The sequence below is a fragment of the Molossus molossus genome, unplaced genomic scaffold (assembly GCF_014108415.1).
Source record: "Molossus molossus isolate mMolMol1 unplaced genomic scaffold, mMolMol1.p scaffold_m16_p_21, whole genome shotgun sequence".
Taxonomy (NCBI): domain Eukaryota; kingdom Metazoa; phylum Chordata; class Mammalia; order Chiroptera; family Molossidae; genus Molossus; species Molossus molossus.
The window spans coordinates 4,481,207-4,493,568 of record NW_023425357.1 but is presented as its reverse complement, the minus strand read 5'-3'; the positions used below and the strand labels follow the sequence as shown (position 1 = coordinate 4,493,568).

Genomic DNA, 12,362 nt, shown 5'->3' with positions numbered 1-12,362 from the left:
TGGTGACATCCCACAACCACCTTTTCTTTTCTAAATATAAGTTAGTCTCAACCTTTTTATAACTCCTAGAAATCATTACATTAAAAAAAAAACAACAACCATTGCCCAGGCTGGTTTGGCTCATCAGTTAGAGATCCTGCTTGTGGGCCTAAGGGACGATGGTTTGATTCCCAGTCAAGGCCAAGTACCTGGGTTATAGGTTGGATCGCAGGCCTTGGTTGGAGTCCTGCTGGAGACAACCAATCCATGTGTCTCTCTCACATCCTTGTTTCTCTCTCTCTCCTTCCCTCCCTTCCTCTATATGTAAAAATTGATGGAAAATCCTCGGTTGAGGAATAAGAGCAAAACAACCAAAATAGTTCTGTCCAGTTTTGGATCTGAGACCTGTATCCTTTGTATTGTTTTTTGTTTTTATCCTTATTCGAGGACATTTTTCGATATTTTTTGTTCACATAGAATGGGAGGGGTAGAGAGGGAGAGAGAAACATCAACGTGAAAGGGACACATCGAGTGGTTGCCACCCACACGACCCAACCAGGGCCGGGGACAAACTGCAACCGAGGTACGTGCCCTTAGCGGGAACCGAACCCCGGTCTCTCCAGACTGCAGGCCGACGCTCTAACCGCTGAGCCAAATTGGCCAGGGCTGTATTGTTTATCATATGTGAAAACATCCATTGGTACCCAGTCGATAATATGAGGCTATTCCCTGTGCCTTTGGCAAAGATGTCAGTGATCTTAATAGTTAGAATGTAGTTGTGTGAGTTGGTCTAATGTTCAGCAGCTTTTTCCTTCCCTTTATGTGATTTGTTGAATTATTGACTGAGCCACAGAGGAGCTGTTCCCCTTAAGTCTCTCTTTTCCATTCTCTGAAAATATTGAGGGATGGACGGGATTGACCTGACTAGGTGAAGTCATTAGATCAGTATATTTCAATAGTTAAGTTTTTCAAAAGTTTTAGGATGAAGATCTTCTATTCTCTGTTATTTCCTGGAAACCGAGGAAGGACATCTGTCTCTGAAGCTGATGCTCCAATGCCTTTCACTACCCAGAGGTGTGAGGCATTGCAGTCTGATGTCTGTCACCCAGCACCACTCAACACAGCTCTGGGGAGCCATGCAGGCACCAGGAGGGAACTAATTAAAGATGGGATATCTGAGTTCTACGCCGGCTTTGTTCAGGGCACGTTACAGGTTGAATTGTTGGATTTGAGGGTTCAGGACAGCAGTGCACGTTCTCTCATTGCAGTAGGAGTTTGTGGACATGTATGGAAGGAGAGACACATGAAGACAGAAAAAAAAAAACAAAACTCTCACTGTTTGATCTCCATGTAGGAGCTCATTGTTCCTGAATCCCCTGTGACAAAGGACAGCAGAGAGTGGCCTTTTCAGCAGTTCCAGGTTCTTCTGACTGTGAGTGTGGTGGGAGCTGACTTAAGGGGCTGTGTGGACACATTTGAAGGCACATTCTGTGACTCAAACATAACGTCACCTGAGAAAACATCCCTGAACAGGAGCAGGATCAGGACAAAATGGCCGCTTCTCAGGTAAAAGATGTGTCGTGGGTCAGAGGCTGTGTCTGCTTTTCCTCTAACATGGATGGATTTAGAACTTGCAACCTTTATTTCTCTACTTCTGATATTCTTTTCTAGCGAGGTTGTTTTCCTTGATTTATTTCATTTCTTTTTTCCTTGTGATGGTCAAGGTCAGCAGGTTGTATACTTCTCTCCTTTGTCCCAGAGCCTGTTGTGCATTCACTTTCTGCAGGCTCCCCCAGCTCAGGAAGCATTCTTGCCTGTGATTCATGACTTTTAGTTTTTGTAAACATTCCTTTCCTGACAGATCAAGAAGGGAAGATGTATTTAACATCCCTATTGGGATGGGGACAGAGGCTCGGATGTCAGTGAAGAAGGGAAGCGTAGGTTTTAGGATCAAGTGACTGTAGCACCAGCTTTGTGATCTTGGTAAGAAAATGCACATTTACTGCTCAGAGTAGCTCAGGGAGTTCTGACAGGAGTAAATAGAAGGGACTTGCTTACTAGATTGGTAAGAAAGACTTGCTTTTTTTTAATCCTCATCCGAAGACTTTTTTCTGTTTTTTTGTTCAGACAGAGTGGGTGGGGGAGAGAGAGAGAGAGAGAGAGAGAGAGAGAGAGAGAGAGAGAAATATCGACGTGAAAAGGACACATTGAGTGGCTGCCTCCCGCACGCCCAACCAGGACCCGGGACAAACTGCAACCGAGGTATGTGCCCTTAGCGGGAACCGAACTCGGGCTTCTCTGGACTTTAGGCCGACGCTCTAACCACTGAGAAAAACGGCCAGGACACAAACACTTGCTTTTTTAAGTGTACTGTTAATAGCATATGCTTCTTGCCCGTGTGGTTCAGTGGTTCAAGTGTTAGCCTGTTCACATGGGTTTAATTCGTGGTGAAGGTCAGGTACCTGGGTTGCAGGTTCACTCTCTGGCCCTAGTAGGAGCACATGGGGGACACAACCAATCGATGTGTCTTTCTTTATCATAGATGTGTTTGTTTTTTATTATTTAATATTTTTCTTTATTGAGTCTAGAGAGAGGAGGGGAGAGGGAGAGAGAGAGAGAGAGACATCGATGACAGAACATCGACTGCCTGCCTCCTACATGTCCCCTACTGGGTGTCGGGCCCACAACCTGGGCATGTACCCTGACAGGGAATCGAACCAGTGGCTTCTGGTGCATGGGTCAGTGCTCAACCAGTGAGCCACACTGGCTGGGCCTTCTGTCATAGATGTTTTTCCATCTGTCTCTTTCTACCCCTTCCTTTCATATCTTCTAAAGATCAATGGCAAATACATCCTCTGTTGAGGATTAACAAAAATAAAGAAATATATAAATAAATAAAAGTAAATGTACACTAATAAGTGTACAGCATGTAAAAGGTACATGTGCATTGATGTGTTGCAAACAAAATGTTTTCATGTGATTATTTTCACATTGTGAAATCTGTGTTAATGTATTTTTGCCAGTGATGTCAAGCAGTGAAGACATGTTCTTCCCTGTGCCTCAGTCACCTGATAATCCACGCTCCAGTCTACCTGATAACTCACTTGGGTGTGGTGCTCTCTGCCCAACATAGCTAATAGTTTCCCTTTATCAGTAAAGAGTTTCTAGTAGAGCCCAGCCGGTGTGGCTCACTGGTTGACCTTCAATCCATGCCCAGTTTGTGGGCCTGATCTCCAGTGGGGGGCATGCAGGAGTCATCCAGTGGATGTTCTCTCTCATCGATATTTCCATCTCTCTCTCCTACTTCCTTCCTCTCTCTCTAAAATCAGTGAAGAAGAAAAAAAAGAAAAACAGAGTTTCTAGAAGGGATTTAATGAAGGAGGTGAAAAAACCATTACATTTCATCTGGAAACTTCCCTCTGTTTAGTTTCTGTTTCCTTTGGGAAATGACGACTTCCTTATATTTCCTATAGGTCATTCATTGGCTTTTATGTGGGAGCTTTAATCAACCAGTCCTTGTTCCTGTAAATTTTCATTATATTCTACACTCATGTCAGGGGCATACTCTTCACGATCACTTTTTGTATTTTCTAGAAACTTTACAAGAGTCATCATTAATATCTGTTCAGTTCAGTTAAATTTCTGCATTGCAGCTTTCCACTGATGATAACGAAAATTGTCAAATAAATGAACGACACACAGTAGCTCTAACTTGTTTTCTATTGTTATGTGAGTTCCTCTCTTTACTGTGTTTATAAAACACAAAGGCTTTCATTCACTTATAGATTCATGAGGTTTATGGAAACAAAATAATCTTGATTTCAGTGACATGAAAATTTGGTTTCCTTTCTTTTTATATTGTACTTAGTTCTCATGTCTGTCTGTCTTTGTGTGTGGGTAAAATTTTACCATTACTTGAGGTATTTTTCTTGTTTAAGATATTTTGTTATTCCTCTCAGTTACAGAAACTGCTATGAATATACATCAGGTTTATTTATGCGTATTGGCCTCGTTTGTGGCTGTGTTTGTTTATTTTTTAACTCCTCTGAGGGAGAAATAGGTATGTGAGAGAGACACATAGACTGGTTGCCTCCAGCACAACCCCAACCACGATTGAACTCCAATGGAGCCACATGCCCTTGACCAGAATCAAACCAGCAACTCTTTGGTCCATGGGCTGATCCTCTAACCGCTAAACCAAATTGGCCAGGGCTGTGTGTGTGCTTTTTCAAAAAAAAATTGTAAAGTTTGGGTTGAAACTTTACTAAATGTTTCACAAAATATTCTCCTATCAGAAGCAGAATAATCTTGACAGATTACTTCTTGTAAATGTTCCAATAGAATAGTGGTTTTCCATGCCCTATTGTATGAGAACTGTGAATTTTAGTTTAAAAAGTGCCTTCAGCCCAGCTGGTGTGTCTTAGTGGTTGAGGGTTGACCCATGCACCAAGAGGTCATGGGATCAGTTTTTGATCAGGGCATGTGCCCAGGTTGTGGGCCAAATCCCAAGTAGGGACATGCAGGAGGCCTCCAGTTGATGTTCTTTCTTATCGATGTTTCTGTCTCTCTCTCCCTCTCCCTACTTCTCTCTCTAAAATCAAAGAAGAAAAAAATTAAAAACAAAACAAAACTCCTTCAGTGCAAACTTATGTGTGAATATTTTTCTGTGTTTTCTGTTTCTGTGCTATTCAAAAGGATGGCACATGGACTGGAGACATTGGCATCACAAGTAAAATCTGAGATTGTTACACATATGGAAACACATGCCCAGCTCTGAACTCCTGAATCAGAACCTGTATTTTTAGAAAAGTGCAGTTTGTTATTGTCTGGGTAACACTTAAAGAAATACTTACACTTCCAACTCACTATGACATTTCCAGCTGAGAAATATACACAACTGACCCTCACTGGTACCAATAGAGCACTGAAAATCTATACACCTGTGTCAGTGCCTTAATTTTAAAGTTTATTGTCCTGAAAAGTAAACTCTGCAGTAGAGTTGTGTACATGTGTCCTCCTGATTTCTCAGTGTTAGAAAATACACTAGAAAATATTTTAGGTCAAAATGATCTGATTGGATGATTCAGGATACTCTCCTAGAGCAGAACACTTCTAACACTGTTGGATGACATTGTGAACTCTGCTTGCTGTGCCTTGGTGAATGTGTCTTTTCTTTCAGGGACCATTGTCCTTCAGGGATGTGGCCGTAGACTTCTCTCAGGAGGAGTGGGAATGCCTGGACCCAGCTCAGCGGACATTGTACCTGGATGTGATGTTGGAGAACTACAGGAACCTGGTCTCCCTGGGTGAGGATGACTTCCTTCCAGAGCTCCTCCTGCAGCCGGAGGGTTTGTTTCCTTTATTACTTTAACATCTTTTGGCAGCTTCTGCTTTGTGTGGTAGACTGTCAGAGTCTTGCTCTCAAGGAACACATTGGGAGTTTTCTGATGTCGAAAAGAAAAGCTTTGTGATGTGTGTGAATTGGGAACTTGGTGTCTGCAAATTTACATGTTCTTTAGAATAATTGAGGTGCTATCAGGAAATAGTATTTTAGATAGTTATTTCTAGACTATTTCAATATGCTTCCATATCTTCTCCCCTGAGCACAAACTTGTCTGGAAATAGGAGAATCTCAATGAAAACTCATGATCCATTTTGTGATATCTAGGTCTTGCTGTCTGTAAGCCAGTCTTGGTCATCCTTTTGCAGCAAATGAAGGAGGACTTGGGCCTGCCGTTTCTTTTTTTTTCATTCAGTATTATTATTCTGTGTTAGTTTCATGTGTACAGAGGAGCAGTTGCACGATCATCTACTTTACACAGCATTCGCTCTGATATTTCCAGTACCCAGCCGGCACCATACATAGTCATTACTACATCATTTACTGTATTTCCTGGGCTGTACTTCATATCCCAGTGACTATCTGTGACTGCCACCTGTGTTCCTCAGTTCCTTCCCTGTTGGCAGCCCGTCCTTCAACAGGCCTCAGGTCTGGGAACTCCAAATCTCTTTCCTGTATCTGTGTCTGTTTCTGTTTTGTTTGGTCATCTCTGTTATTCTGTGCGTTCCATATATAAGTGAAATCACATGGTATATATATTCTTCTGACTGACTTATTTCACTTTGCATAATACAGTCTAGGTGGATCCAGCTTTTGCAGTAGTTAGATTTCTATTTGTTTTATATCCATTTATTATTTATATTACTGATATATATATTTTTTCCCCTTTTTATTAAAAAGAAGACTTTATTGATTTTTAAAGGGACGAAGGGAGAGAGAGTTACATTGATGTGATGAGCAACATCTATCGGCTGCCACCTTCATGCCCCAAACCTGGGAATGTGGTCTTGACCAGGAATCAAACTGGCCACCTTCCTATACATAGGACTATGCTCAACCAGCTGACCCACACTGGCCAGGGTTTTTTTTGTTTGTTTTTTTTCTTATCCTCACCCGAGGACATATTTTTGCATCTATCTTAAGATAGAGCAGGAGGGAGAGAGGGGTGAAGAGAGAGAGAAACATCGATGTGAGAGAGACACATCGACTGGTTGCAACCCACACAATCCCAACCGGGGCCGGGGACAAACTGCAACCGATGTACGTGCACTTAGCGGGAACCAAACCCGGATCTCTCTGGTCAGTGGGCCAACTCTAACTGCTGAGCCAAACTGGCCAGGGCATGGTACTATAGTTTTAATGAGACATAATTTGTTTCTCTTCCCTAAGAGCACCCTCCTGTAAACAGATTGTATTAAGTCTAGTTCTAGCCTGGCTTGTTTATTTGCAAATACAGAAGAGTATCAATAGATCAAATTGATTGCATAGGCTTTCTCCAGTTTTACTTTGCTGAAATGTTATTCATAAGGAATCTTTAGATCTAGCCCTAGTGAGCAAGTTAATGGTTGCCACAGTAGCCATCAGGCAGTGCTTGAGCTGTTTGTAGATTTGGGCCATGTCCTCAGGTACTTCAGGTTCTCAAAGATGCTGAATTTCCTTTTCTCCATCTTTCAGGAAAGTAACCTTTGGTCCTTACCTAAGGGATTACCATGAATCACGTGGCCGAGCAAAGTACCAGTCCATATCTCCAAGGGGCGTTTACGGCTGCAAAGTCGATCTTCATTCCTTACAGCTTTCTGGTGACATCCAGAGTCCTGGAATGTTTCTGTCAGACATGACATTGTAGTCAAAGTCTTGGTTAATGAAACCACAATTGGAAACTGGCTTTTTGTGTCCTGGTATGAAAAAATCAGATTCCTGTTGGGTTCATGCAAATAAACATATTGACATAAGTGTAATAATATTCATTAAGAGCTTCCAAATTCCGGAGGGATCAGGTAGGGAGAAAAAAATAAATGCCTCAATATTGCTTAAGAAAGTATAGTTTACCAAATTGCTTTGAGAAAAGAAACACATTTCCTTATGTCTGAAAAAAAAATTAAAAATCAGCAATAATGAGAAAACTTGAAAAACTGTAGTTATTTTCAGTTCATTCAGTCCCATAATCGAATTTTGTTTCTCCTGATATTTTTCTTCTAGTACTTCTATAAATTCAGATGTTCCCCAGGAGTCTAGTAATGTCCATCCAGTTCAAAGAGATTATCTGAACATTTATTCTCAGAGATATGTAAGATAAGACACAGTCCTTTCCATGGACCTTTCAGAAGATGTAGCATCTATGCAAATGCACGGTTAACAAAACAGTGACTGTTGCCCTGGCCAGTTTGGCTCAGCGGTTAGAGCGTCAGCCTGCGGTCCGGAGAGACCCAGGTTCGCTTCCCGCTAAGGGCATGTACCTCGGCTGCAGTTTGTCCCCGGCCCTGGTCGGTTGTGCGGGTGGCAGCCACTCGATGTGTCCCTTCACGTCGATATTTCTCTCTCTCTCTCCCTTCCTCTCTCTCCCTCCCACTCTATCTGTACAAAAAATGGAAAAGTATCCTCGGGTGAGGATAAAAACAAACGAACATATATTCTTTCTTAATTTCCCAGTTTAAAATCTTCTGTTTCTTTCTCAGAGCCATGGTATCATTTCCTCCTCTACACATGTCTGCAGTACTGCAGTCTGCAGTGTTTGAACAGTTTCTCATTGTTTCTTTGTAGTAGCCACTACAGTGCATCCATTCCTTTAGCACTCCCGTGCATAACAGAAACACGTTGTCATCGCGCTTCTAAACAGCGAGATCATGGAACATACAGTACCCTCATCTCTATGTCTCCAGAGGAGACACTGGGAATTAGGAGTTGTGTTATAAGACTGCCATTCTGTCCCAGGGCTCTCAGCAGGCATTGTTTGCAAATGTAAGCACCTGTTGTCCCTCTTGGATGTTGCTTTTTCTCATTGCAGCTCTCAAGCTTTCTTTGAACTATTCACTTGCTTTTGCGGTCGGCAAAAATGTTATTTTGTCATTCATTGCTCGAAAGTTCAAGGAACTTCTACCTGAGTGCCAATCTTGTGAACTTTTATTTTTTTTCAGCCATGTCATCTGAAGACAACCAGGCCTTACTAGAAAAGCTGGGAATACAAGATAAGTTGTCTGAAATAATACTGGTAAGTTAGGGACAGTGTGGCTTTGGTAATGCATACTGAATGAAAGCCTTGGAGTTGTAAGTAGAGTGGGATGAGAAGAAAGGATGTACATGCACATAGTACTGACCTGGGACAATTATTCATAATTAAACTCTTGTACCCCAAAGAGGTCAAAGATACATATATTTGGGAAAACTCACTTTAAAGTCAGTGACATTTGCAAGTCAGTGTACTGTACATGTGAGGATCAAAAACAATTTTTTTGCTGTTGTATATTCTTGGAAATGTGGAAAACTAGTAACTCACATAATCTGTGAAGTGAATAGTTATTTGAGTTTAAAATGTTCAGTGGGATTAAACTTTCATTCAGTTACTAATAAAATTTAGAGATTTAAAATACACTGATAAAATTTAAATGTGGTCAGTTTGGCAGTGTTTTCAAGAAGTAATCACTTATTTCTCTTTGAAAATTAATGTTTTTTTAAAAAATATTTTGTCTGAAACGGGATCATTTTTATATACAAATATTGTAGTTTAATAAGTATCACAAATTATTATGAAATAAGTATGTTTGTTTAATATAATTATAGCTGTCACTAAAGGCCTTTTTATCTTCCACGATTACCAGAGAACACACAACGGAGATAGACCTTATCAAATCAATGAACATTGGAAAAACTTCAACCGAAAGTCACGTTCTACTAAATATGAGAGAACTCAGGTTCTCGAGAACCCTTATAGTTATGGAAAAGTCTTTGACCAAATATCAGATCACAATATACATCAGGTTATTCGTATTGTGAAGACAAAAAAACAAAGTAAATGTATCAAACCGTTTAATTTATCATTAAGTGACACTGAGCAAGAGAATATTTATACCAGGGAAAAGGCTTTCAAATGGAATTTCTGTGGGAGAGTTATCAGTTCAATATTTAATCTAAATAGGCTAAAACAATTTGATACTGGAGAAAAACCTCATAAATGTAAGTATGATGATAAAACATCTAATTGGTATCCAGGTTTTATGCTAAATCAGAGACTTCATACTGGAGAATCACCTTACAAATGTGAACCATGTGGCAAAGCCTTTAAGTGGTATTCAAGTCTGACTGTACATGAGAGAGGATTTCATACCAGGGCAAAACTTTACAAATGCACTAAAAGTGGAAAAAGCTTTAGTCAGTACTCAAAACATACTCAACATGAGAGAATTCCTACTGCAGAGAAGTCTTATAAATGTTCAGAATGTGACAAAGCCTTTGTCTGCCATTCTAATCTTACTCGACATCAAAGAGTTCATACTGGAGAGAAACCATACAAATGTAGGGAATGTGGCAAAGCCTTTAGCCAGTCCTCAGACCTTATTCAACATCAGAGACTTCATACTGAAGAGAAGCCTTATAAATGTAGAGAATGTGGCAAAGCATTTAGTCGGTCCTCAACCCTTACTGTACATGAAAAAATTCATACTGGAGAGAAACCTTACAAATGTATAGAATGTGGCAAAGCCTTTATCCAATCCTCAGACCTAACTAAGCATCAAAGAGTTCATACTGGAGAAAAACCTTATAAATGTAGAGAATGTTGTAAAGCCTTTAGCCGGTCCTCAACCCTCAGTGAGCATCAGAGAATTCATACTGGAGAGAAGCCTTATAAATGTAGAGAATGTGGAAAAGCCTTCATCAAGCCCTCAAAGCTTACTATTCATCAAAGAATTCATACTGGAGAGAAGCCTTATAAATGTGGAGAATGTGGCAAAGCCTTTAGCCGGGCCTCAAAACTTACTATCCATCATAAAATTCATACTGGAGAATTACGTTACAAATGTGTAGAATGTGGCAAATCCTTCAGTGAGTCCTCTGCCCTTACTTACCATCAGAGGGTTCATACTGGAGAGAAACCTTATAAATGTAGAGAATGTGGTAAAGGTTTTAGCCAGTCCTCAAACTTTATTAAGCATCAGAGAGTTCATACTGGAGAGAAGCCTTATAAATGTAGAGAATGTGGCAAAACATTCCTCCACTCCTCAAACCGTACTCTCCATCAGAGACTTCACACTGGAGAGAAGCCTTATAAATGTAGAAAATGTGGCAAAGCATTTAGTCAGGCCTCAACACTTACTGGACATGAGAGAATTCATACTGGAGAGAAGGCTTATAAATGTTCCGAATGTGGCAAAGCCTTCGTCTTCCATTCAAATCTCACTCGACATCAGAGAGTGCATACTGGAGAGAAACCATACAGATGTAGAGAATGTGGCAAAGCCTTTAGCCAGTCCTCAGGTCTTACTCAGCACCGGAGAATTCATACTGGGGACAAGTCTTATCACTGTTTGCAATGTGGCAAATCCTTTATCTACCTTTCAAATCTTATTCGACATCAGAGAGTTCATGTTTCAGAGAAACCATTCAAATGTAGAGAGTGTGGCAAAGTAATTACACAGCCCACAGGCCTTACTCAACCGGAGAGAACTAATACTGCAGAGAAGCCTTATAAATGTGGAGAACATGGCAAAGCCTTCAGCACGTCCTTTGATCTCACTATCCATCAGAGAATTCATGATGGCAAAAAGCCTTATAAATGTAGAGCATGTGGTGAAGCCTTTAGCTGATCCTCATACCTTATAGTCCATCATAGAATTTATACTTAGAGACACCTTACAAGTTTATAAAATGTGGCAAAGGCTTTCACGAATCCCCTGCCCTTATCATTAGAGAATTGATACAGGGGAGAAACCTTATGTATGTTCATAATTAAGCAAAGCTGGTCCTCAAAACTACTGCCTATCAAATAATTTCTTTACCAGCACTGAGAACACATTCATCACAGAAATCATACTTGGAAGGAGACTAATGAATATGAGTAAGTTAGAAAAGCCGTTGAAAGCCATTTTTATGTTACCCTACGTGAGAGAGTTGACACTTAAAAGATATCCTACTGACTTAGAGACTGTGGTAGAGCCTTTGTGCACCACTTAACACATACTCAGTGTAATAGTATTCATAGTGGAGGAAAGCCTTACAAAGGTAGAAAGGGTGAGAAAGCCTTTAATCAGTGTTTAATTTTACTGAATATCAGAGCTTTCCTACTGTAGACAAACCCTAAAAATAGGAGTGTGGTAAATTCTTTTCTTTGCAGTGGGATCTTATTTAACATCAGATCATTGTATCTGAAAGCATGCCTTTCAAATGAAAAGGATGAGGTAATCCTGTAATTATCACTGGTGTCTTACTCAATACAACATAATTCATAGTGGAGGGAAGACGTTATTGAACATGAGCATTCTTACTGAAGAGAAACATTATGAAACTAGGGAATGTAGCACAGCCTTTCACTTGTGCTCAAACTTACTCAACTTTGGAGGAATCATTCCAAAGAAAACAGTAAAAATGTAAGGATTCTGTGAGCTCATCCAGCATGGCTCAGTGAATTGAGTGTCATTTCATCGGCTGAGAGTTCCTGGTTCCATTCCAGATTGGGTAACATACCTGGCTTGCAGACTTCATCCCCAATATGGGGTGTGCAAGAGGCAGCTGATCAATGTTTCTCTCTCACATTAAGATCTTTATCTCTGTCTCCCTTCCTGTCTCTAAAAAATTCAATAAAAACATATTTAGAAAAAAAGAATTTGGCCAAAGATTTAACCATTGTTCAAGCTTCATTAAGCATGTTAAAGTTAAGCCTTAGAAATTGTAACACGTGTGCCTAAGGAATACCCTCATTTATATATCTTACTCAATATTTTTAAATTATTACTTGATAGACACCCTGGAAATATAACTAGTGAGGCACAACAGCTTTTCTTGGTACACAAACCATCCTCCATATCAGATTTCATATTGGAGAGGAACAATA

The 12,362-nt window shown here is 40.3% G+C and overlaps 1 protein-coding gene across 1 annotated transcript; it reads left to right on the top strand.

Annotated features, from left to right (window-relative positions):
* Nucleotides 1–1,361: 1,361 nt before the first annotated feature.
* On the top strand, nucleotides 1,362–11,929 carry LOC118638287 (zinc finger protein 345-like). The gene is made up of 4 exons (XM_036273996.1): nucleotides 1,362–1,545; nucleotides 5,159–5,327; nucleotides 8,455–8,528; nucleotides 9,136–11,929. The coding sequence occupies exons 1-4, from the start codon at nucleotides 1,531–1,533 to the stop codon at nucleotides 11,116–11,118; spliced, it is 2,241 nt and encodes a 746-aa protein (XP_036129889.1). The 5' UTR covers nucleotides 1,362–1,530; the 3' UTR covers nucleotides 11,119–11,929.
* Nucleotides 11,930–12,362: the final 433 nt, after the last annotated feature.

Bases quoted from the DNA above. Each gene is read 5' to 3' on its own strand.
- LOC118638287 (XM_036273996.1), top strand. The intron at 5,328-8,454 runs GTTTGTTTCCTT...ATTTTTTTTCAG, and splicing joins GCTCCTCCTGCAGCCGGAGG to CCATGTCATCTGAAGACAAC. The intron at 8,529-9,135 runs GTAAGTTAGGGA...CACGATTACCAG, and splicing joins AGTTGTCTGAAATAATACTG to AGAACACACAACGGAGATAG.